The sequence below is a fragment of the Hirundo rustica genome, chromosome 21 (genome assembly GCF_015227805.2).
Source record: "Hirundo rustica isolate bHirRus1 chromosome 21, bHirRus1.pri.v3, whole genome shotgun sequence".
Taxonomy (NCBI): domain Eukaryota; kingdom Metazoa; phylum Chordata; class Aves; order Passeriformes; family Hirundinidae; genus Hirundo; species Hirundo rustica.
The window spans coordinates 8118762-8140434 of record NC_053470.1 but is presented as its reverse complement, the minus strand read 5'-3'; the positions used below and the strand labels follow the sequence as shown (position 1 = coordinate 8140434).

Here is a 21673-nt window from a genome sequence, read left to right as displayed (position 1 = left end):
GCGGATCGCTGCGGGTGCCAAGCGGCGGCGAACAATACGCGCGGGCACCCGCAGGGGCGGACACACGCCCGCACACACCGGCGGGCACGGCCGGCACACGCGCACTCACACCCCGAGAAACACGCGTCCAAGGAAACACGCATCCAGAGAAACACGCACATCCAGGGAAACACATCCAGGGAAACGCACACATCCAGGGAAACGCATCCAGGCACAGGCGTCCCGGCACACACGAGCGCACATACGCGCACGGACGGACTCCCGGCTCACACTCATCGCAGCACGCACTCGCACCGATCCCAGCGCACACGCACCCGCACAGAACACACACGCACCCGCACAGAACGCACACACACCCGCACAGAACGCACACACACCCGCACAGAACGCACACACACTCTCACAGAACACACACGCACCCGCACAGAACACACACACACCCTCACAGAACGCACACACACTCTCACAGAACACACACGCACCCGCAGCCCGCACCCTGGCTCCCGCTCCGCCGCTCCGCGCCCGGGGGGAAGATGAGCTCGGGGGACGTGGTTTGCACCGGATGGCTCATCAAATCACCCCCCGAGAAGAAACTCAAGAGATACGTAAGTGCAGACGCTTTGCCGATTTTTTTCTTTTTTTTTCTTTTTTTTTTTTTTTTTTTTTTTTTTTTTCTTTTTTCCTCGCTAAAAGGGTTTCGGCGTGTGCTCGCTGTGCTACTCTCGCTTTGAAATCTCCCGTCCGTTTCGGCTTCGCCTTGGACCAAAACAAAAAGACTTCCAGGTCCATGCGCTTATGGAGTATTTTAGTTTCCACCGACATTCTTGTGCTCTCTGGAATTAACCTTTCCCGGCTCGTGAGAGTATAGTACTTCAGCTGTTATGCAACATATTTTAGGTTAAAAACCACATTTCGGTTTCAGTTAACGTTGCTGTAACTAACAGAATTATTGTAATAGAACTGCAGATGTCACTTTTCCAGGGACGGACAAGAACATTCTAAAAAGAAAGGGGGGGAGGGAAAAACCCCAAACAGCCAAGACTCTAATAATTTAAATTCTGAGGCTTTGCTTTGTTATGATGTTCTGTAATTTCTACGACACTTGCTAAAGGCAACATACGCAATAGTTTTATTTACCAGTGCCAGATGCAGTTGTTAGCAGAAAGCTTTTTTGGTCTGCGATAAAGAGATGCTGGAAGATGCTGTGCTGTAAAGTTCCCGATAGCTGAAAGGTGAAAGGGGCTGGGGAGAAGAAGCGAGCCCTGCATGGAGGGAGATCTGCAACTGCACTATGGGCCCCTTGTTTCATTCTCTGTCGGCTTGCCTGCTTGTCGGAATTTAAAAAAAAATAAATATATATATATATAAATAAAAAAGGATGTGAGTTACAAACATAGGAAACTGCCTCATTGCAGGGGTGCGAGGAAAGCACTCCGGGTAGGAATAAACGACCCTTAAAATTTTGCTTGGGACAGCATTAAAAACGTAAGCCCCTCGTGGGCGATTTTGCATACTCATGTGCGGTGGTTCTTCGTCAGGCACGCTGCTGCGTTCCGCTGTGACACTTTTGGAATCGGTAATACCCGTTTGAGTCATGCCCTTCTAACCTGACTTCCCCTCGAGCTCTGCACCGTCCTCGAAGGATGCCCCTGGCCGCGTCTCCGGCGCTCCGGGCTGTGTGCACAGCTTGCATCATTCGTCGCGTTCACTTCTGTTTATCAGCATTTTCTCTGGAGTGCTGATGTTAGCTTTTCCCTGTAATATGAGGCATAACTCTGCTGTGGAAGAATATGGTGGATATCGTTTGGTAGTGTATTTTCTTCTTTGGCTAAAAACTAGAGGAAAGAATAATCTACTGGTGTTGGGATTGTTTTTACCTTGTTCTAAGCCAGAGTTTCTTCCTGTAGACCACAGTATTGCATGGAAGTGGCTGAATATTTGCTTTGTTCAGTTAGCATTTTCCAGTTCTAAGATAGCCACTGTGATGTGTCTCACGGGAGCTGCAAATAAATGATGGGCATCTCATTTTTTGCTGTATTTTGTAACGAGTGTACTAATAGCACGGTATGGCAGCCACTGATTCACCCAGCTGGTATCATCCGTAGCTCTGTCACAGTGAAGCTATTTTTGATGACTCAATATTCATAAAAGGGCAAAGGAGAGAAAACAGAATGTGCCAAAGCTGGGATTTGAAAGCCCCCATTATACAGTCAAGATAATAGTCACAACAGGGGCTCTGATCGGCTCACAAGGCTACTTGCAGTCTGCTCTGCTCGGATTTTGCACGACAAAACCAGGGGAAATTTGGTCTGTGTTATTCCCCAAACATCAACCGCTAGATTAGCCAGATCTCTGCAGATTAAGCTTTGTTTTCTGCTTAGGAGGATAAGGTAGTCCTTTGTCCATAATAAAGCAGACAGAAATCTGCTGCAAGTACAGCAAAGCTTAATGTCCTTTCTCATATGACCGGTGACACAGTGGATGCTACAAACCGAATGGAAATTGTCTCTCACCTGCTGTAAACTCCTTTTCCCTTATTTTTCGTAGTTTCACCAGCATGGCAGCTTGCACTGGGGCAGCAGATAGCTCAGGCTGAACCGCAGTGTGACTGCTTAAAAAACAACAGAGCTTTAAAACAATGACTGTTTAAACTGACTTCAGTAGGTGTCAAGTGTCAGCCGCTTAGAGGAGAATGGTGTTGGCTCTGGTTCCGAGCTGACAGCAGACATAAATCCCCGAGTTGCACAGCACCACAGCACCCTTTGTGTTCAGCTGGAAAAGCCCAAAGGTCTGAGCTTGCAAGGAGCTTCGAGTGCCAGCCCGGCCTGCTGCTCGTGGGACCTCTGCTACACTGCCTCATCTGCTCTCATGGGGTTGTCTCCCAGTTTACATTTTCCTGAGTTCAGCATCCGGCCTTTGTAACGTCTGACATGAGGTTCCCCCTGTTTTGCACACAGATAAATTCTTAATCCTCCATCTATTGCATCTGTCACTAAGGAAATCCACTTAATTTCAGTGGAATATGCAGTTAAAAGATGAGGCAAAGCAATGAATTCAGGTTGTGAGATCAGAACTACAGTAGTACTGATGAAGCCACTGGGAATATTTGCAGCATTTATAAAATTAAATTAGTCTTTCCAAGACCAGAGCCTAAAGACCAAAGTACACCTTCATTTATATTTGTTATCTACTGAAAGCAGTTAGGTTTTGTATGCATAAACAAGTCAGAATTTGCCTCTAGGTAAGCAGAACGTTATTTTCAAAACTCTGAAAGTGAAAAGCAGGTGTTGAGAGTCTATATTTTTCCTGTAACGTCTTCCAAAGCCGATGCTCTTAGTAGCACTATTCTTAGAAGTGTCTTATCATTCCCTGACAAAGGCTGCTCTCTTGCATGTGCAGGAAACGAGCATGAGATTAATTACCCAAGTGTAACTTCTGTAAAAACAGAGAGCTGAGTGCTGAACACAAAGAATTCATTAGAAAGCACAGGGAGCTCTGCTACGGCAGGCAAATACTCTAATAGTGATTTAAGGGCACGGACAATGCTTTTCTCTCTATCTGACGCTTGAACCATGAAAGCACCACGTCAGCCTGGCTGTAGAGGCAGTTGTGCAAGGAGTCTCCCAGGAGAGTGTTTGGTGTGTGTTGCAGTTCTTTGTCCTCCGAGTGTGACCCGAAAGCTGTGCTGCTTTCGTTTCCCCGCTGGGTTCCAGCTTCTCTCACCGCCCAGGGCTGCGTGGGCCTGAGGGTGCCAGGGAGCGGCCAAAGCTGGGGAGGGGGCAGGAGACAGAGGGGAGGAAACTGCTCACAAATCTAAGGAGTGCTGGTGATGGAGGTGAAGTCCATCCTGCTCCAGACCAAAGAGGATCAGTCACAGCTTGGCATTCGGCCCCACGGGAGGAAAACCCACTGAAGATTTTTTGCTGCTGGAGATAGTGGGTCAGTGAATGCCAGCCTCTGTAGGAAATTAGATGTGAAGGGGGAATGTGCTTCAAATTTGATGGGTTTCACAGTTCCTTATATTGGTGCTGAGTACATCCATCCCGATTCTGTCAGCATTGAATAGCTGGCTCCTTGAGAGGTTTCATGTGGAAAGTGATCACTGACTATCCCAATTCTGTCAGCATTGAATAGCTGGCTCCTGGATAGTTTTCATGTGGAAAGCAATCGCTGACTGTTATTATTTGTTATTTGTTTCTTGGGGGAGGTGGAAGGAAGGAATGGTTTCACGGCCTTGAAAACAAAGCACTTAACACAGCCAGTGCAAAAAGTCACAATGCAAGGAAGAACGAATGTCTGATGAGAGAAGAGACCAGCGCTGTTGAGGGGACACGTTGCTGATGTGCTGGCAAGAGGCATTTTTGACTCGCAGCTGATTGCAGCCTCTCCCCAAATCGCTGTCCCGCTGTTCGGCACCGCGGTGTGGAGCGGCAGCGCCGGTGGCTGCTCTGGATGCGCTGCCAGAGTTTGTTGCTGTTCGTGTTAGGTGATGTGGTTTGCAGTAGTAAAGGGCCATGCACAGATGGATGCTCGCTTGCTGTGAGTCACTGCAGCTCCGTTTCAGGCAACGCCGTGCAGCTGTACCCCAGCTGAAGAGCTATTTTTAATTTTCAGTACTATACAAATTGATGAGGGAAGACCACTGGCTCAAAAAAGGGCAAATTTCCCGCTTTGCTTGAGTGACTCATTTCTTCAAACACTGTTGAAAATCAGAACTCCTCGTCAGCATCTCTAGAACAAGAGTCCCGAATGGACCCCACGTTAGAAAATGTAGCCTTGAGCTTCCTGCCGCACTTCTCCTTGGAGAGTCTGGTCTGGGGAGACAAATGGAGGTGTAAATGAATGTACCCTGTGGCAGGAGCTGGTGGAGCAGCGTTCTTGGCTGCTCTGTGTGTGTCAGGGCTGCCAGAAGGGCACAGCAGAGCCCAGCCCAGCGTCTCTGACCGTTGGGGGATCTGCCAGGACCCAACCGCAGCGCACCAGTGCTGGGGGTGTAGAAGATGAGAGAATCTAGGCAACTTCTCCATTTTTAGCTCAAGTTCTGGTATTTATCAGGAGAACAAACAGGAAGTTGCTTAGAAGAAAAAAAAGTCAAGTAGAATTATGGAAGAGTTTGCTGGAGTCATAGGGACGGGAGTGGCAGGGCACTGCGAAGGGTGGGTGGGATGGACAGCATCTGCTCTCTGATCCAGCCTTGGGCTGCTGTCACCACAGGGACACTGCCACCCTCCCCAAAAGAAATCCCCAAGTGCTCTGCGAGGTCAAGTACTTCTGCTGCTTTGGCGTTTGGCGGGAAGCTTCTGAAAAATGCCATCAAGAAGGAACCCAAATTTAATTTTTATCCTTGAGGTCTTTTTATTTCCAAATGCTTCTTACAAAGCCTCACCTCCTGAGTCCTGTCCCTTTTGAGCAGGGAATTGTGGCCACCTTTCTTACTTCCCTGGAATAACTAACCCGAGCTCCCTGAGTTTATTTAACCAGTTTGCGCGGGTTTTGGAACTGTGGTTCGTAGGCTGGGTGGAAGTAGGAGTCCGTGGGTGCAGAAAGTTGTCAGAGCCTTTTAGCTCATTCCAGTTGTAAGTTTTGGTGCCTATGTTTTTTTCTGTTGTTACTTCATTTTAAAATCCAGCTCATATTGCATCGATCTGGTTTGTCCATTAAAAAAGAACTGAATTTTGAGAAAGAAAAAGGCTTCCAAACAGAAGCTCCTGTGTGGCTGCCTACGTGTTCCCCTCTCTGTGCAATCCTGTACAAATTGATCTCACTGGTAAAATAACAGCAGAATATTTATGTTAGGGAGGAGTTTCCATTGCTGGAATTAATCATTTGTAATTAGCTGTGTGCAAATCAGACCTTGTTTTGGTAGGTTAAATGCGATGTTTACTCTAGACCGTTTTCTTCCACTTTAACGATGTTTTGATAGTGTAAATGCAATGTTAATTGAGATAGTTCGACTTCTAAGAAATAATTTCTAAAAAACACTGCTGTTCTTGGCAACCTGTGTATCAGAATAATTTCCCTTGGACTATTTATTTGGGTGGAGCCATCATAGTCCTGAAGCCCCAGTTTAATCTTTGACTACATGTTTTCAGGGCACAGGAATGTCCAGCTATTGGTTTCTATTCAAAACAGAAACTCACAAGTTATCAAGCCTTTGCATTCAAAAATAGAGCCTTAAAAAAAAAAAACCAACATGCTGGTTTGAAATAGAGAAGGAAATGTTAACTGGAGTGGTAATTAAAGGAGTGATGCAGTCAAACAGGGCTCAGAGGAAAATGCTTTACAAGTTGTACTGTGGTGAAGTTCTTTGTTGTAGTGTGGGATCTATGGAAATGCGGATAAGCACATTACTTCTACCAATGGTGTATTAAAATGCTGTGAATATTTGTTACGGAAATTTGACAGGTTTTTAGGGAAAGGGACAAGTTTATTCCTAAAATGTTACTCGTTAGAAAAACAATCATTTTATTTGCTTTTTTCCTGTCCTTTTCATTTGATTTGGAAATGAATTAGTAATGTGATAAGACAAGGGAAAAAATGCCGGTTTTGAAATACAATTTGCATGTCAAAACATTACATCCAGCCAGATAAAATACTTTTTCTGCTCTCTCATTTAATTGTTAAACAAAATGCAATACTTTTAACCTTTAATTTTTTTTCTGCTTTAGAATAATATCCTTGACTTGTTTCAGTTTGTGTTGCATCAGGAAAATAAACAAACAAACAAGCCAACAAACACATAGCCATGCAAAACTCACTTTTAAAATCTGCTTCAGCTTAGTATTTGTTCAAAATAAACCAAAACTGATGCCTAGTCTTTGTGCCAGGAAAATACTCCCTTTCTGAGGCTAATTCATTCATCGCTTTGTAATTGTTAGAATGAGACAACTGTTCTTAGAGATTTTGTTATTCCCTTCCCTCCCGATGCCAAAAACCCCACCTGACCCCTGCAGTCAGAGCTGCATTGTAGCTTTCCACAAAAGCCCTGAACAGCACATTTCACTTATCTGGGATCCCTTTTCATGGAGCATTTTACAGAAAGGCACCAAAATGTTGTTATTCGTATGAATTTGAAGTTGCTTAAATGGGAGCGTTAACTTAAACCGAACTTTCTTTGCCGTGTGAAAGTTTTTGGCTCGTTTTTGACAATGTTGGTTTTTTTTTTTTTTTTTTAAAAAAAAAGACAATACTTTCTCTGAGGCCTAGTGATAAATATTAATCCAGTGACTCCCAAGCCTTGAGACCGTGGGTTATGTATTCATATTTCTGTTGGACACAATAATGACCATAAGGGGACCCTTTTCTAACTTGCAACTGTTGTACTGTCAGCAGAGCACATAGTTTGTGAACAATCTGGTTTTACATACCAGACTTGCAAGCTGTTTGTAGGAGTTCAAGGATTTTACAGTCCTGAAGCCTTTTTTGTGCAAGCTGACACGAACTGGCCGTGCCAAGGAGAAGCCAAGAGTTCAGAACAAGCCTGAGCTGTGTTTAACTTGCAGACTTTACAAACTGAGCAGTAAAGCCACGAACTTCTCCAGAGCCCTGGGTGCTGGGAAAGCGGCCTCTGAGTGCTGACCAGATCTCTCTGGGAGGAGGAGGAGCAGCTGAAGAGATGCCAGCTGAGTTTACAGTAGCAGTGAAGAACCAGTTTCAGGAGAAGTGATACACTCCTCCAAGTTCCAGCTACATCATCTGGGTTGTTTACTAATATTTACAGTGGAAGCTTTGCACGCTTAAGAAGTTTTATTTTTAATAAGTTCAAACATTTTGGACGCATGCTAAGAAAATAATTGCATTCTCACTGAGGCCTTAGGTTTTAAAATAAGAAGCACTCCAGTAGCTCAGGGAATTGGGTTTTTTGAGATTTTTCAAGTGCTTTGCTCCCATCAAAAAAGGTTTGCAACGTGTTTTCACTGGGTCCTCCCTTGACTCCAGGGCTCTCACAGGTCTTCACTGGATAACTTTCCTGGTAAAACACTGAGATTTGGACTGTCACCTGGAAATAGGGCCATTATTCCATTACTCCTGTTACTGCTACACTTTTTTTCAGATATTCCTTTTTGACAGATAACTGAGTGTCACATCAGCCTTGAGCTGCGGATAATAGAGTAATGGCGAACTATTTTTGAAAAGTGACTGAGAGCCACCAACTAAACCCCATCATTATTTCAGAATCCTCCCCAAACTCCTGCTTTCATCTGCTCTGAGCCTGATGAAGAGTCGAGCTGAAACATCATTAGGACAAACCAACAGAAAGGTTAGGGGACAATGAGACTGGCCTAGGAAGAACAGGCTTGGTGGTGACACTGCTCGGGTTCCCTGTGCATCCCTCTCCTTTGGGTTTGCAGGCTGGGAGCTTAATAATTCTGGTATTTAAAGGGAAAAAAATAGAAGCATTTATTGAAGTGTTAGTAGACTGCAATGCTTTAACAGTTTTAATATGTTCATATGTTCTATTTTTTTTGCCTTTTTTTTTTTTTCAAATTCACAACTGAAAGTACTGTTGCTATGTTACTGTAATGGTGTGTAGGCTGTTAAATAAATAGAGGGAGTTTAGTCCATGCCAGAAATAGAAAGCCAGGTCAAAGGTGACATTTGGGACATGCTGAAAAAAAAAAAGAAACTAGAATCTATAATTATTTATTTCCTTCCTATTATTCTCTTCAGCCTCATTAACCCTCGACTACTTAGAAGGAAATTACAACAGAACTTCTGAGCATGTCAGAGTATAAAAAAATACACCTTGGGAGTTCTGAGTCTTTTGGCTTTGTCCTTTGCAAGATCAAATTTGCAGAGTAAAGCAGTGGCACCTCACACTCCTGTGAATTGAGCAGGTACCCAGAGGTATCAGAGGACGCAGGGACAGGAAGGTTCACTCTGCAAAGGCGCACGCAGAAGGGAAAATCTGTCAGGGGGAGCAAGCTTTGAGGGGAAAAACACAGGAAATTTGACTCCATTGTCCTTTTTGGGGTAGTCTGGCAGGTTCCCAAAGACCAGATACACAAAAACGTGCTCAGGCTCTCTGTGAGAGCCCCGGGTACCTGCCTGCACGCAGCATCTTTGTGAGCCTGGCTTGTGACCCTGCGCAAGAGCGGGGTCGTTTCGTCCCCCCGTGTGCTCCCGCTGTGCCTCGGTGCCACCCGCTCCTGCTCTGGCTCCGGGGGTGGTTCAGCAGAGGGGGGCACTGCCAGCCACAGGTGAGCAGTGGAGCCCAGCCCCCCTCCACCCTCGTGAGCTGGGGCAGAATCACAGAGTCACAGAATCCACAGAGTCACAGAATCCACAGAGTCACAGAATCCACAGAATTCACAGGGTCACCAGGCTGGGAGAGACCTCCGAGATCATCGAGGCCAACCCAGCCCCAGCACCTCAACTAAACCCTGGCACCCAGTGCCACAGCCAGGCTTTGTTTAAACATCCAGGGATGGTGACTGCACCACCTCCCAGGGCAGGCCATTCCAGTCTGGTCTCTGGTCTCTCGTTCCTGGTGATGCCTTAAGTTCCAGCTTTCATGTTTTATAGATTTTATGCTGCCCAGGGGTGCAGTTCTGAGCCTCGTGTTGAGTGCTGGTGAGCTTAGTGCTCTTTGTGAGAGCTCACACTTAGTGCCTTAGACCTCGGGGTGTGTCTGACTTTCTGTGTCAGAAAACAAACAAGTCGTTTAGGATCCCTCGGGGTTGTTTATTTACTTTCATCACAGGTTTGCTGCTGCAAATGGTTGTTTTCTAGAGCAACCAGTATTCAGGCTCACACTAAAGGAGAGGGTGTTGGAGGCTTTCTTGTCCCCCGTGGAGTTCAAACCCTCATTTGGACTCTGTCAAATCCTTTACCCTTGCCAGAGACTGCATTTATCTCAAGCCCTAAAGTGCAATTACTATGATTTATCTCTCTTTGGAGTGAATAAGATTTTACCAGGCGTTTTCTCCACAGAAGCCTGCAGCTGGGAGAAGAGCAGCCTGCAGCCTGTCCTTCCCAGGGCTGTGTTGCAGCACACTGCCCAGTTGTAAGCAGCAGCAGCATTGCTGAGCGGAATGAAGGATGAATTATGCCCTCTGCAGTTCTGTTATGTTGTCCTCCTAAGGGACCCATTTGCCTTTCGTTACGTTTCGAGGTCCTCGAAATGAACTCCTAAGACTTACAAGCAAGCTTGTTTTGCTGGTCGGTGTGTGGGGGCAGTTTGCCCCTCGGAGGAGTCCAGGTGGGCTGCAGGGATGTTTGCCCATGCTCCGTGCTGGGGCAGAGAGCTTGGGTGTTAAACGGGCTGAAACGGTGCCAGGGCAGGGGCTGGCGGGCACAGGCGGCCTCCAGAGAAGCTGCAGTTAGCTGGAGGAGGATTGAGCACGTGGACATCGCTGCTCTCAGTCGCTACAAACTGCCCTCAGTGGCACTTACCTTGTGCTGGGGTCGGGGATGCTCCGGTGGGAATCGCCATCCGAGGAGGGCGGCGCGGGTTTGGGAGGTGACGAGTCAAGGGGAGCTGGAGCTGTGAGTCCTTTCCAGGGCACAGGGATGGATGGAGGAGGGCAGTCACAGAGGTGCACCCCACTGGCAGTCTAAGGAACCATTTATTTACCTGTACTTCAGCAGCCTCCGCTGTGTGAAGGCATCAGCGCTGGCTCTAATTCTGACGTGCTCAGAACTCGCTGTGCACCCGCAGACAGGTTTCAGTTTGACTTGTTCCTCGGGTTTACTGGATTTGGAAATGGAGCTGGGATCTCTGTATGAGCATATCGTTGTAGGTTTTAGTCATTATTTAATTCATGGGTATGAATAAAAGATAAGGAGCAGGGGAAAGCTCTCAGATGTGAGACCTGACACTATTAATGGGTATAAAGCCCAAGATCAGTTTGTTGGAGGGCAGCTGGTCACTCCTGACTTCCAGCTCGGGTTGCTGCAGTCACAGTACTGGTTCTGAGTGGAAACATGTGCAGAATCACTCCAGATTTAGTTCATGGTGCACAATCTTGGTGGCTCCTTGCTGGGATAACGAGAAGAGGCACACGAGCCTGCGCAGCAATAGCAGCAATGAAATGTGGTGTTACAGCACAACTGAGTCTGTGCCATCCAGCACAAAACTGCTCCCTCCCAGGGTCAAGTGCACCCATGAAGAACAGAGAGGCCAAGTAAACGCTGGCTTTAAGAAGCTGCTGGCATCGGGCAGGTGCAGTCAGACTGCAGGGTTAGATCTGAAGCTTTCATTTCCCTTGACGAGTTTGCACAGATCTGCTTGGAACACCTCTTTGTCCTCTCTGAAAAGGTTTAATGTAAAGTACTTAGACTGATCAGAAAAAAACAAACCCTTGAAATAGAAATGGCACCTCATGTTCTTTAGCAAAACAGAGAGAAACCAGAAGCTAAAAAATGTGGTCTCAAATTCTAACCCGTTATGATCATATTTATGGGGAACATTTAAATGATCTGAACTGTTTTCCTGTCCATTCCTTACCAGTAACAACAGTACCTTGTGGCTGGTGATGTCTCATCGCCTTTAAACACTGACCTTGAATGTCAGGTTGAGCTCGGGGCTTTTCTCTTTAGCTTTTCTGTGAATTGGCTGAATGCAGATCAAGCACAGAGCCATGGACCTCAGCAACAAGGGAGTGGGAAGAGAGAGGCAGATGGGAGGGTTTTGCATCCCAGTGGAAACCCCCGGACCTGCCGTTATTATCAGAACCCCTGGTAGCCCTGGTGACACTGGGAGAGATGGTGTGTGGTGTGGGAGCTGCAGCATTTACCAGCTCGTGATTGGAAACTGGGGGCAATGAATGGATGTGAATATGTTCAAATGCACAGTTTCACTTCATTTCGTGTAACATCTCACTCACAAAATTTTCCACACAAAAAGGTACTTCAGCCAGATAGAATTGTGGTGAGAAATAAAAGCAGAGTTGCAGAGAAACTGGTAACTTCTTAAAAAGAGTAAACTGTCACTGAAACCTCTCACTTTCAATTTGAGAGATTAAATCGATGCACGGTGCAGCCATTTTTGCTTTGCCTGGCATAAGATTTGCATGACTCACGGCCAGCAGCGTGCTGGGGACCTAGAAATACAGAATGCAGAAGCAGGTGCTGGCTGCTGGCTGGGGGCTTCCTGCACCGTCTCTGCAAGGATGGCCCTGTTCCGTGGCTCACAGGGTGCAGGGAATGCCTGTCCCCGGGTGAGGTACGGGCCTGAGGGGTGAGAGACGGTGCAAAGGCTGCCAAAGCCCTCCTGTCCCAGCAGCCAGCGCCAGCTGATGAGGATGGGTGATGTAATGGATGGAGCAGGAGCAGGTTTGCAGTGAGGAGGGTGGAAGATTTGGGAGGCTGCGCACAGGAACGAGGAGCTGCAGTCCTAATTCGGGCAGCAGGCAGCTCAGCAGATGGCCCAGCAGAGGAGTTGCTATGCACCACGGCGTGCGTGAGAACGCGGGATCGCAGAATGCCGCGGGTTGGAGGGACCTCGAAGATCACCTGGTTCCAGCCCCCTGCCAGGATGCCAGCCACTCTCCCGGGCTGCTCAGGGCCTTGGACACTTCCAGAGCAGAGAGAGCCACAGCTCTCTGGGCAGCCTGTCCCAGAAGTGAGTGAAGAACTTCTTCCTAACATCTAATCCTCACACGAGAGGGGTGGGGGGGCAGCAGCAGGCGCAGAGCCCTGCCCTGTGTGTGGTGCAGGTGCCAGCTGTGCCCTCCATCCCCACCTGGGTGCTTTCCCAGCTTGCACACCCAGCAGTATTTCATTCTGCTGTCAGTGACACCAGAGTCACGTCACTGACTTCTCCTGCCTGAGGAGCGGCTCCCTGGCTGAGCTGGCACCTCCTGGGGAGGAAAACCTCGTGCTTTGGGCTACACAACAGCCTTGCTGGGATGTTTTGGGGTTCATTTCCTACAATTCCAGTTCTTCCAGTGTGGGAGAACAGACAGTGGCAGTGCTGAAGGCAATCGTGCCCCTGATGGGTGGCAGCTGTGTGAATTACCCAGGAGTGGGAGCAGCTTTGCCCTCACAGCTGTGGGGGATAAAAGAGTGAATTCGGGGCTGCAGTGGGCACTTGGAGTCAGTTGGAGTCTGCTCCTCGTGCTGGGAGGAGGAAGGGGCAGGAGGCCACGCTAAAGGACAGAAAGTGTCAGAAATTGTACCAGGGTCAGCCAGGGAGAGGTGCCTGTGCTGGGGACAAGCAGTGAGCTGGAGGTGAAGAGAGAAGAAGGAGAGGAAGAGCCAGAGCTGTGTGGGGCTGTCTGTAGGACTGCAACCCAGCAAAGGTATGGAAGGCTTTTTAAATAACGTGGGACTGCAGTGTAGAGAAAGTATTTTAGGTAGAGGTGTTGCTGCTTGAGGCCCCCTGAAATTTTTAAAGGAGCACTCCAATGCTGTGGCCATCCCAGCAGTGAAGATGATATTCCAGCAGTGAAATATTTTATGGGCGTTCTGTGTGACTTGTGCCTTCCCTAACAACCTCAGCTCTTTGGGAGTTTTAGGAAAAAACTTCAGAAAATCTTGCAAAAAAAATCTCCAAATCCCTTTGTTTAGGAGCTGGGCGGTTTGCAGCTGGCTTTTTCCAGCGGATCTGTTTTGCTGCCTGTGAGTCCTTAGGGTTCCATTTGCGAATCACCTAAGCACTTAGGCTAGATCCAGGAAAAAGCATCTTTACCCCTAATAGCTTAGAGTGGCCACTGACACCTCACAGGCACATTGTGATGCCACTCAGCATGGCAGTGCTGGAAGCTGCTTTTTTTTTTTTTTTATTCCAGGCTGTTAATTCAGAGCAGCGTATTCCTGTGGGAAACTCCAGTAATCCGTGTTCAGTGATACAGCAAAAAAAATCTGCTTCAGTAACCAGTTCGTGTGTAACACTGATAAAATAAATGCTCGCCACTGAGTTGTTCCAAGAAGCTCAATTTCCAAAGTAATCTGCAGGAAACCCACACCGATGGGTCTGGGTCGTGATGCACGAGTTCAAATCACTATCATTAGGCTGATAAATATCTCGGATATTCTTGGGGTGAGCGAGGTCTCTTTTCCTTTAACTGTTTCTGGAGCAGCGCACGCTGAAGTGGGAGCGGTGTTGTTTTCCCGATGATCGGAGCTCCGTGGCAGCTCAGCTGTGCCAGTGGGGATGCAGACAGCCCTTGGATTCGAGCAGCACAAGCAGTGGGGATCCCTGCTTTCCCACACACTGTCCTGGCAGATTCCCTTTGCTGTCTCCAGGTCCTAAGAGCACAGTTTGGGTTTTGTGTCCCCTTTGCCCCTGGTGTATTTGCTCCGATTGCAAACCATGAAATTCTTTAATCCCACCTGTTTTTACTGTGGAGCCTGCACCAAGACTTCCCAATTTACTGACCTCACCCAGGGGTGCTGTTGGCCCATCGTTGGGGCAGTAATTTTGTGAGTCCCCCGTGGAAATTCCTTGGACCAGGTGGTGGAATAGGGTGCACGGTCGAGGATATTTCACTGCAGGACCTGTAGAGAGTGTTTAGCAAGGAGAATGTTGATTTTCCATGATTGAGTCCTGTATGTACAGAGGCCAACCAACAACAAAAAAATCCAGGTCTCTATTCACTGCTTGGACAGTTGAGCTCTCTGAAGTATCTCTCAGCATAAAGACTATGAGATAAGGTGGAAAGTTTTAAACTGGTAAAGGGAAAATTTAAACATCATGATCATCTGTCTTATGTTAAAGAAGCAGAAGGATGTTAAACACTGTGCTATGCTGGCTCTTTTTTTTTTCCCAACAAAAATTATTTTTGGGGGGGCATTGTACATGCTTAAAATAAAACAGCTAAGTAAGAGAAAGTGAAATCCACTGTGAGTTTTGCACAGCTTTTTTGTTCATTGCGTGCTGGTGTAATAAGGTAGTGAGGATGCAATAATCACACGATGTTTCTTCCATGCTCGAACATTGGTGACTGTCTGGAAAATTGTGTGTTCCCTGTATTCTCTCAGATCCAGTCCAGGCTGGACTGACTTGTCCAGGGGCTGTTTTCAAGCAGGAATGGTGGAAGCCTGGCTTGTTTGTGCTCAGGGCATTGGAGGAGCCTCCAGGGCAGCCAAGGGAGATGCCCAAGTGCTGGAGAAGCCCTTTGGTGCGAGGATCTTGTAGGCAGCACGACCTGCTTGTGGCAGGGGCTCTGGCAGTGCAGATCCCTTTCTGCCTGTGGCAGCTTCCTTGGGAAGCTCTGAAAGCAGCAGCAGTCCCCGTGCTGCTGCGGGGTGCTGGCTCCTGTGCTCCCGGGAGCAGCTGGGAGCTGTGGCTGGGCTCTGCTCTGGGAGCAGCTGCCCTGGGTATTCAGAAAATACCCGAGCTGCAGGGCAAGGAGCTCATCAGGGCTCGGGAAAAGGGGACTCTGATGCCTCCTGGTCATCCAGTTCAAAATAAATGTGACTTGATGAACTCCTGAGCAGGCTGCTGTCAGAGGGGAGCTGTGACAGGATGGTAATAACACTCAGATCCAAGGTCAGGGTACGACTGGTGAGTGCTGGGCAGATCTCAGCTGAGTGCAAAGAGCTGAGGCACTTCTCTAACTGCAGGAGGCCTTGGCAGCTGTGGTCCCTGTTCTTTTGAAACCCGTGTCTCACAATGTTAGACGTTTGGCTTACTGGTATTACTGGCTTTGCTCATCCTTTTGGTGAAGGTACCAGTAATCACGATTTTAGTTCCGTGCAATGAGTCCAACAGCGTGTGTGTGGTGCATTCAGTGATTTCAGTCCTGAACCTGGAATTGCTCTTTCCTGTGTATAATGCTGTTGAGGAAAAAATCATACTTTCACAGTGTCAAGTTACAGGATCAATAATAGCATTCAGAGAGATTGACAGAAATGTTCTGTGGCATATTTAAAATATTTCTTTTGGCTTTATTGAAAGATGACTACTCAAATACCCCAAATTCCTAGATAGGCTTAAAATTCCATTTGCCTTTTTTTTTTCAATAAATCATTGTTTAAATTATGTCTATTATAATCTGTTGACAGTAGCAATGCAATACTATTAGTAAACAGCATCATTCTCAATTTAAGTAATGAGGAAGTCACAAAATAAAACATGAACATCTGTGATGGGTTTAAAAAATTAATTCAAACAATCTGTAAGACCAGAAGCTCTTTTAGTGCCAAATTATTGTTGCCGAATTATTCTTTTTATCTGTGGGTCATGATTTCCAAGAAACAAGTGAAAAATGTAAACACTTCCAAGCATTTGTCCCTTTAGGCACAGGGTGTATTAAAAAACAACATCAAAAAACGCTTCAGGGACTGAAAGGAAATGCTGGCCAGGGCATTTTAGACAGAAACCAATAACACCCAACCTGGTGAACAAGCAAGAAGAAAAACTTGCGAGTGGTTTTATCACCTGATGGAAGTTCTCCATTCAGCTGAGCTTTAAAATTAAGTTCCCTTTAAGTTTAGGGGAACTAATTGGAAACCCTGTTCTGTACCAGAATTCAGAGCAGGAGATGGTTGTGGTAATTACTGGCAAGCAAATAGTAAATGGCCTCAGAGGTGAGAAACCACAGAGCTGGAAATCCTGCCTCTGCCAAGCTGGGCCAGATTCCGTGCTTAATTACACTGCATGAATAAGTTATTGGAAGACAGTTCAAACTTTTTTTTTTTTTTCAGAAGTGAGAAGGATAATGCAAATTCTTACTTTTTCAAAGCAGGGTGAAGTGTGCAAAGGAGTGCAGCATCGTCACCCTGCTGCATTATTGGTTTAGAAGTGTCCTTTTGAGTAACACAGGTACAGACATCCCATTGCTCCCAGGCTGGATTGGAGAACTTATTTAAGCATCTAAATTCATTTTGTTTCCTATGTGGGTTCTTTGATGGTGATTTGTTCCACAACAAAAAGGTAGTAGGGGTATCAAAGACAGTCTGGGTATCCATGCTGAGAGGGTGAAAGAAAATCAGCATCACACTGTCTTTCATTGATATGAACATTAAATAATGGCTCTAGCACTGTTCCATCTGAAACAAGAAGCACACTGGAATTCCATAAAAGTCAGGATGGTTGATTTTTCTTGAGACTCTCCTGGAACCCAGCTGAGCCAATACTGTAAGTTTTGGAACTGCCTGGCAAAAGTAATGCTTTGTGTTTTCTCCTCAAGTTTTCATTTGTCCGGCTCCTGCTCTGATTGCACACAAAACCAGCGATGGCAGCGCCACAGGGAGGGCCAAAGTCAGAGCAGAATTCTTTGGGTTGTGCTTAGCACAGACCGTGCCCATCAGAAACCACCGGGTGTGAAATCAGAGTGGCCACTGTCTGGAACGGTTCTGTCTGTTGCAATCCTTGAAATTTCCCCGAGAAAATTCGGTTTGCTGGGCAAGAAGTGGTGTCATCAAAATCTTCCTTGCCTTCTTTGGGAGCTTTTTTCAGTGTTCCTCTATATCTTACAGTCAACCCTTCAGCTCTCTGGGGTTAGACTGCTTTTCAACAAACTTCCCTGGTTTGAGACCCATTGTATTGCTTATCTTTACCATGCACAGCACACGTGGCTCTTTGTGTGTGTCTGATTATTCTTGTAACCTGCTGGAGTCAGAAAAGAACTTTTTCTCCTTGTTTCTCTTAAGGCCGGGATTAATTTTCCTGTGTGATTCTGTTTTTTCTCTCTATGGTCTTCCCTCATAAATCAAGGTCTTTACGAATGGAAGAGGCACTTCGCTTGGCATATCCCTGGAAAACAGCTCCCTGGGATTCTGCAATGGCTTTTAACACAAACATCAAGACAGCATCACCATGTGATTCTTCCTGGGCATTGTAAAGCAATAAAAAAAAATATGTTTTCTGCTGAGAAAAGGCTTTTCTATCAGCAGAAGGACTAGAATTAAAGGCTCACAGGCTCACATTTACACTTGTCTTTTGCCATCTCTCTCAGCCTGCTTTTTAAAGCCTCCTAAAGCCACCAGCTCTGAACGGGCACAGCTGTGCTACAGCCACCCTTAACTCCATGGCTGAAAAACCTCTGTAGTGTTAGGGCTTAGAATCCACTCACTTCTGGCTGGTTTAGCATCACTGTTGGCGTAGCACAGATCTCTGTCCTGAGCTTCATTTGAATTCTGCCGTTAGTCTGGACTGTCAGTCACTGCACAAGCAGCACCAGACGTGCTGGGGCTGCTGCCTGCAGCGCACACCAGGCGTGCTGTGTGCTGCACTGGACCCTCCCCAGGAGCAGTTACAGTCTCCTTGGCTGAAAAACATGGCAAGCAAGAGTCACAAGTGAAGGAGAAGAGTAGGAGTAATTCCGCATTCAGTTCTAAATTTGTGTCAAGTGTGGGATGAGGTTTAAAATAAGAAGAGAGAATGGTTGGGGTTCTGTTGTTTTCTTTCCACTTCTTAGGAAAGTCATTTTTGATCATAATCCTTCTTTAAAAACGTAAAATCAGGGGATGCATCTTGGCTGAAGTGTTTCATGAGTTAAAACTGAAAGTTAGCAGGAGGTGTTGCTTGCTCTTGGCGTTTATCTCCACGGTATTTTTTATGTCTGACCAGAAAAGGGTAACATGCAAATGTCTCTTAGTGGTTTAAACAAATAAGCATGAAGCCTAAAAAAAGGAAAGCAGTTACTGCTTTCTGTGTACAACCACTGCTTTCAGAAGTCTCTTTTTTTATCTGCTGCCTGTTGGTATGGCTCCGTTTTTACCCGACAATATTCTGCACTGTTGGGGTAGGAGGGATCGGGGAAGGGATTTTACTGGCTTGGTTTTCTCCTTGAAGGGAGCTTCTGGAAGCCGGCAAGGACATGGGCAATGGCACAAGGATAAACCTTGTCTTTCCCTATGAAATTCAAAAGATTTGTTATTCAAAGCATCCACAGTTAATCCACAGTAGGATGCTGTAAAGGTTCCACGGTGCCCACCCCGAAAGCTCCTGACAGCACCCATGGTTTTACAAAGTCCTTTCTGTGTTCTGTTCCCGGCACTGTGGCTGTGAACAGCGCCCAGGCAACAAGGGCAACACCTTAAAAGAAAATCCCTTTTCTCATTCAGGGCCACCCTTTTGGGGCATCATGCGCAGGAATTATCTCAGCCCACGCAGTTCAGGATTTCTCTCCTCTGTGCAACTCTGCCTTCGTGTCCGTAGACAGCATTTTGCACTGGTGTGTTTTAATGAAAGCCAGAAGAAGAAACAAAAACTTCATTATGTTTTTCCTTTGCCTCTTCAGTGTATTAGGCTGGGGTTTTTTCAGCCTTGAGATTCTGGATTGAATTTAATTTAGATCTTGTTCAGTTAAGATGAGGCACACAGCTTTAGAGAACTGGGAGCAGTCTGCAAGTTAGCTTGGCTGCTCCTGTTACCTATTTTATTGCATCTTGTTCTGCTGGAAGGTTTGATGCTTCCAGACTGGCGGTTTCTTTCTCGTGGTTTACTAGTGAATCATGAAGGTCTTGTTCCATTGCATCCTGACCTTTTTATTTACTGATAGTACACACCTCATGGCCCTGTAGCTTAGCAAAATTGATTTTATAGAAAATAAACAGAAGCACAACTGAAGGATCAATGACCATTGTCTATCTTTAAGGTATGTATTATCTGCTATAATATATTTCTCATTATTTGTGATTGATCTGGTTTCTCACATTGCTTCAGCTTTTGGGTTATGTACCTGAGAAGTGTTTGGCTACTGAGCCACCTGTCTTTACAAGATCCTAAATAATCAAAGTAGATGGTAAATTTTCTCTTGTTTAAGAGAGGGAGAGGAGTCGAAGAACCCATTGTGGTGAAGCAGCAAATGTGTTTTGGTTAAAAATAAAATGTGACCTTTTTGAGATGCAAGGTAATTAATCTGACTACACTGGCTTCTTCTACCCCTTCCAACATGAGGTTGCTAATTACTGACACAGCTGAGAGTGAACTGACCGCTGTTTGCAGGAGTAGGAAGAACTGGAAGTGTAAAGGAGGTCTAGAGCTTGAGGAGTCTCCTGACTTCAGAGCTCTCTGAAACACACAGATTGTGAATACCCCGAAGAAGAAAGATCATTCGTGCAGTCCGTCAGCCTCTGGTGGATTTGAGAGGTGTGTGAGATGCAGTTCTGTTTGGGGCTGCCTGTTGCCCAGGGAAGCTGTGCAGCATCCCCCGGGGAGGGGCTGAGCAGTCACAGCATCTGTGCTGTGCTGAGCATCCCTGAGGTGTTGGGAAACGAGCTGCCCTGTTGTCCAGCCCAAATTCCTTCTCGTAACTATAGGTAAAAAAATAAGTGTGTGATTCAGAGTTTGGCTTCAGCTGACCCATGGGTCGAGCTGCTGTTGTTTGTTTTTGTAATTACTATAGTTACCCTGGAAGCACTTTAGGCATTTAGGTATTATGAGTGCCGAAAGCCAGAAATAACTAGTTGGAATAAAAGTGTTAATGGTCTGATGGCTGTGTGAGTCACAGCCACAGTGGCCTTTAGACAAAAGAGAGATTGCTCGGAGCGCAGCAGTAGAGAAAGCCCTTCCTCTGCAGCCTTACACGCTCACTGCAGGTCAGACTTAAACTTCCTTACTCCGGGCACAAACAGCTCTTCATTTACACAGCTCCAGCTCCCACAGGCCAAGATCCCTTATCCCAGAATCATTTAGGTTGGATAAAACCCTTCAAAATCATGGAGTGCAACCAATTAACGCAGCATTGCCGAGCCACTAAACCATGTCTGCTAGCACCACAGCCACGCTTCTTCCAGGGATGGTGACTCCACCACTTCCAGAGGCTTGAGGGATCATTGCAAGGCTTGCAAGGAGCAAACCCTGCCTCACTCTCTGCTGGACCAGGGGGAGACTTCTTCCCATGCAGCTCCCGGACAGCAAGAGGTTAACTGTGCTGCTGGTTTTGTGAATCAGAATTATTTGCAAATCCAAATTAGATGTCAAAGATTCAATACCCGAGAAGGTTTCTCTGTTGTGCACACGTTCGTGCACGGTGCTTGCCTGCCTCTTGGTGCCTGGCTTTTGCTTTAGAAGAGGAGGTGTGCCTTCAGTTTTGTACCATACAAAGTGTGTATGTGTTAAATGCAGACTGTGAAATAGCATTTCTCTGAAGGGAAATCTTCCCTGACTCTGAAGGGAGAGGATGGTTAAACAGGAGCACTTCACTCAGTTGGAGTCAAGATTCTCCTGTAATCTTGCCAGGTGCTGCTCACACTTTGTGCAGTGAAAATGGCAGGGGAAACCTGGACAATAGCAAAAAAAAAAAAAAGCAGGCTCAATTCCTTAAATTTTAGTTTAAATTAGGTCAAAGACTATTCCTGGGCTTGCTGTGAAGCATGTGCTTAAGCACTTTCTGGAGTTGGGACCTAAACTTGGAGGGCAGATTATTGGGTCATAAATGATTGGGCATTTTTTTGGTACCCTCAGGAAACAGCCTTTGACAGAAGAGATTGTCAGGGTGGATTTCAGAAGTTATCTTGTGGATGTGAGAGACAGGGACTCTCCTCACCGTGCTGAGCTCGCTGGAGCCTCAGGATCTACGTAGAGTGTTTGTCTGCTCTTGCTCGAGCAAACCCTTATCTCACAGCACTTTTTACGGGATTCAGTTAGCAGAAGCAGCGAGTGTGAACTTGACACTTGTGCTTAGGGCTGCTGCCAGCATCGCTGCTCTGCAGGCTGGGCAGATGGCGTGGAGTTCGGCTGCTGGGTGACGATGCAGCAGCACGGCTTCCTGCTCCTGGAGCTGGGTCACACAGCCACACCGAGGGCTGGGTGAAGTGTTCGACCTTCCAGAACGGG

At 46.6% G+C, this 21673-nt stretch overlaps 1 protein-coding gene and 1 long non-coding RNA gene across 3 annotated transcripts in view; both read left to right on the top strand.

The window, feature by feature from the left end:
• Positions 1-394: 394 nt before the first annotated feature.
• GAB3 (GRB2 associated binding protein 3) overlaps positions 395-21673 on the top strand; it is a 61220-nt gene continuing 39941 nt past the window's right edge. For both annotated transcript variants that reach the window (XM_040084097.2, XM_040084098.2), the window contains exon 1: positions 395-605. In XM_040084097.2, the coding sequence (XP_039940031.1) occupies positions 534-605 (72 nt within the window). In that variant the 5' untranslated portion in view covers positions 395-533. The remainder of the gene's footprint in view (positions 606-21673) is intronic.
• LOC131378691 (uncharacterized) lies at positions 13048-14711 on the top strand. Its single transcript, XR_009208459.1, has 2 exons — positions 13048-13244; positions 13734-14711. It is a non-coding gene; the product is annotated as an uncharacterized LOC131378691 (long non-coding RNA).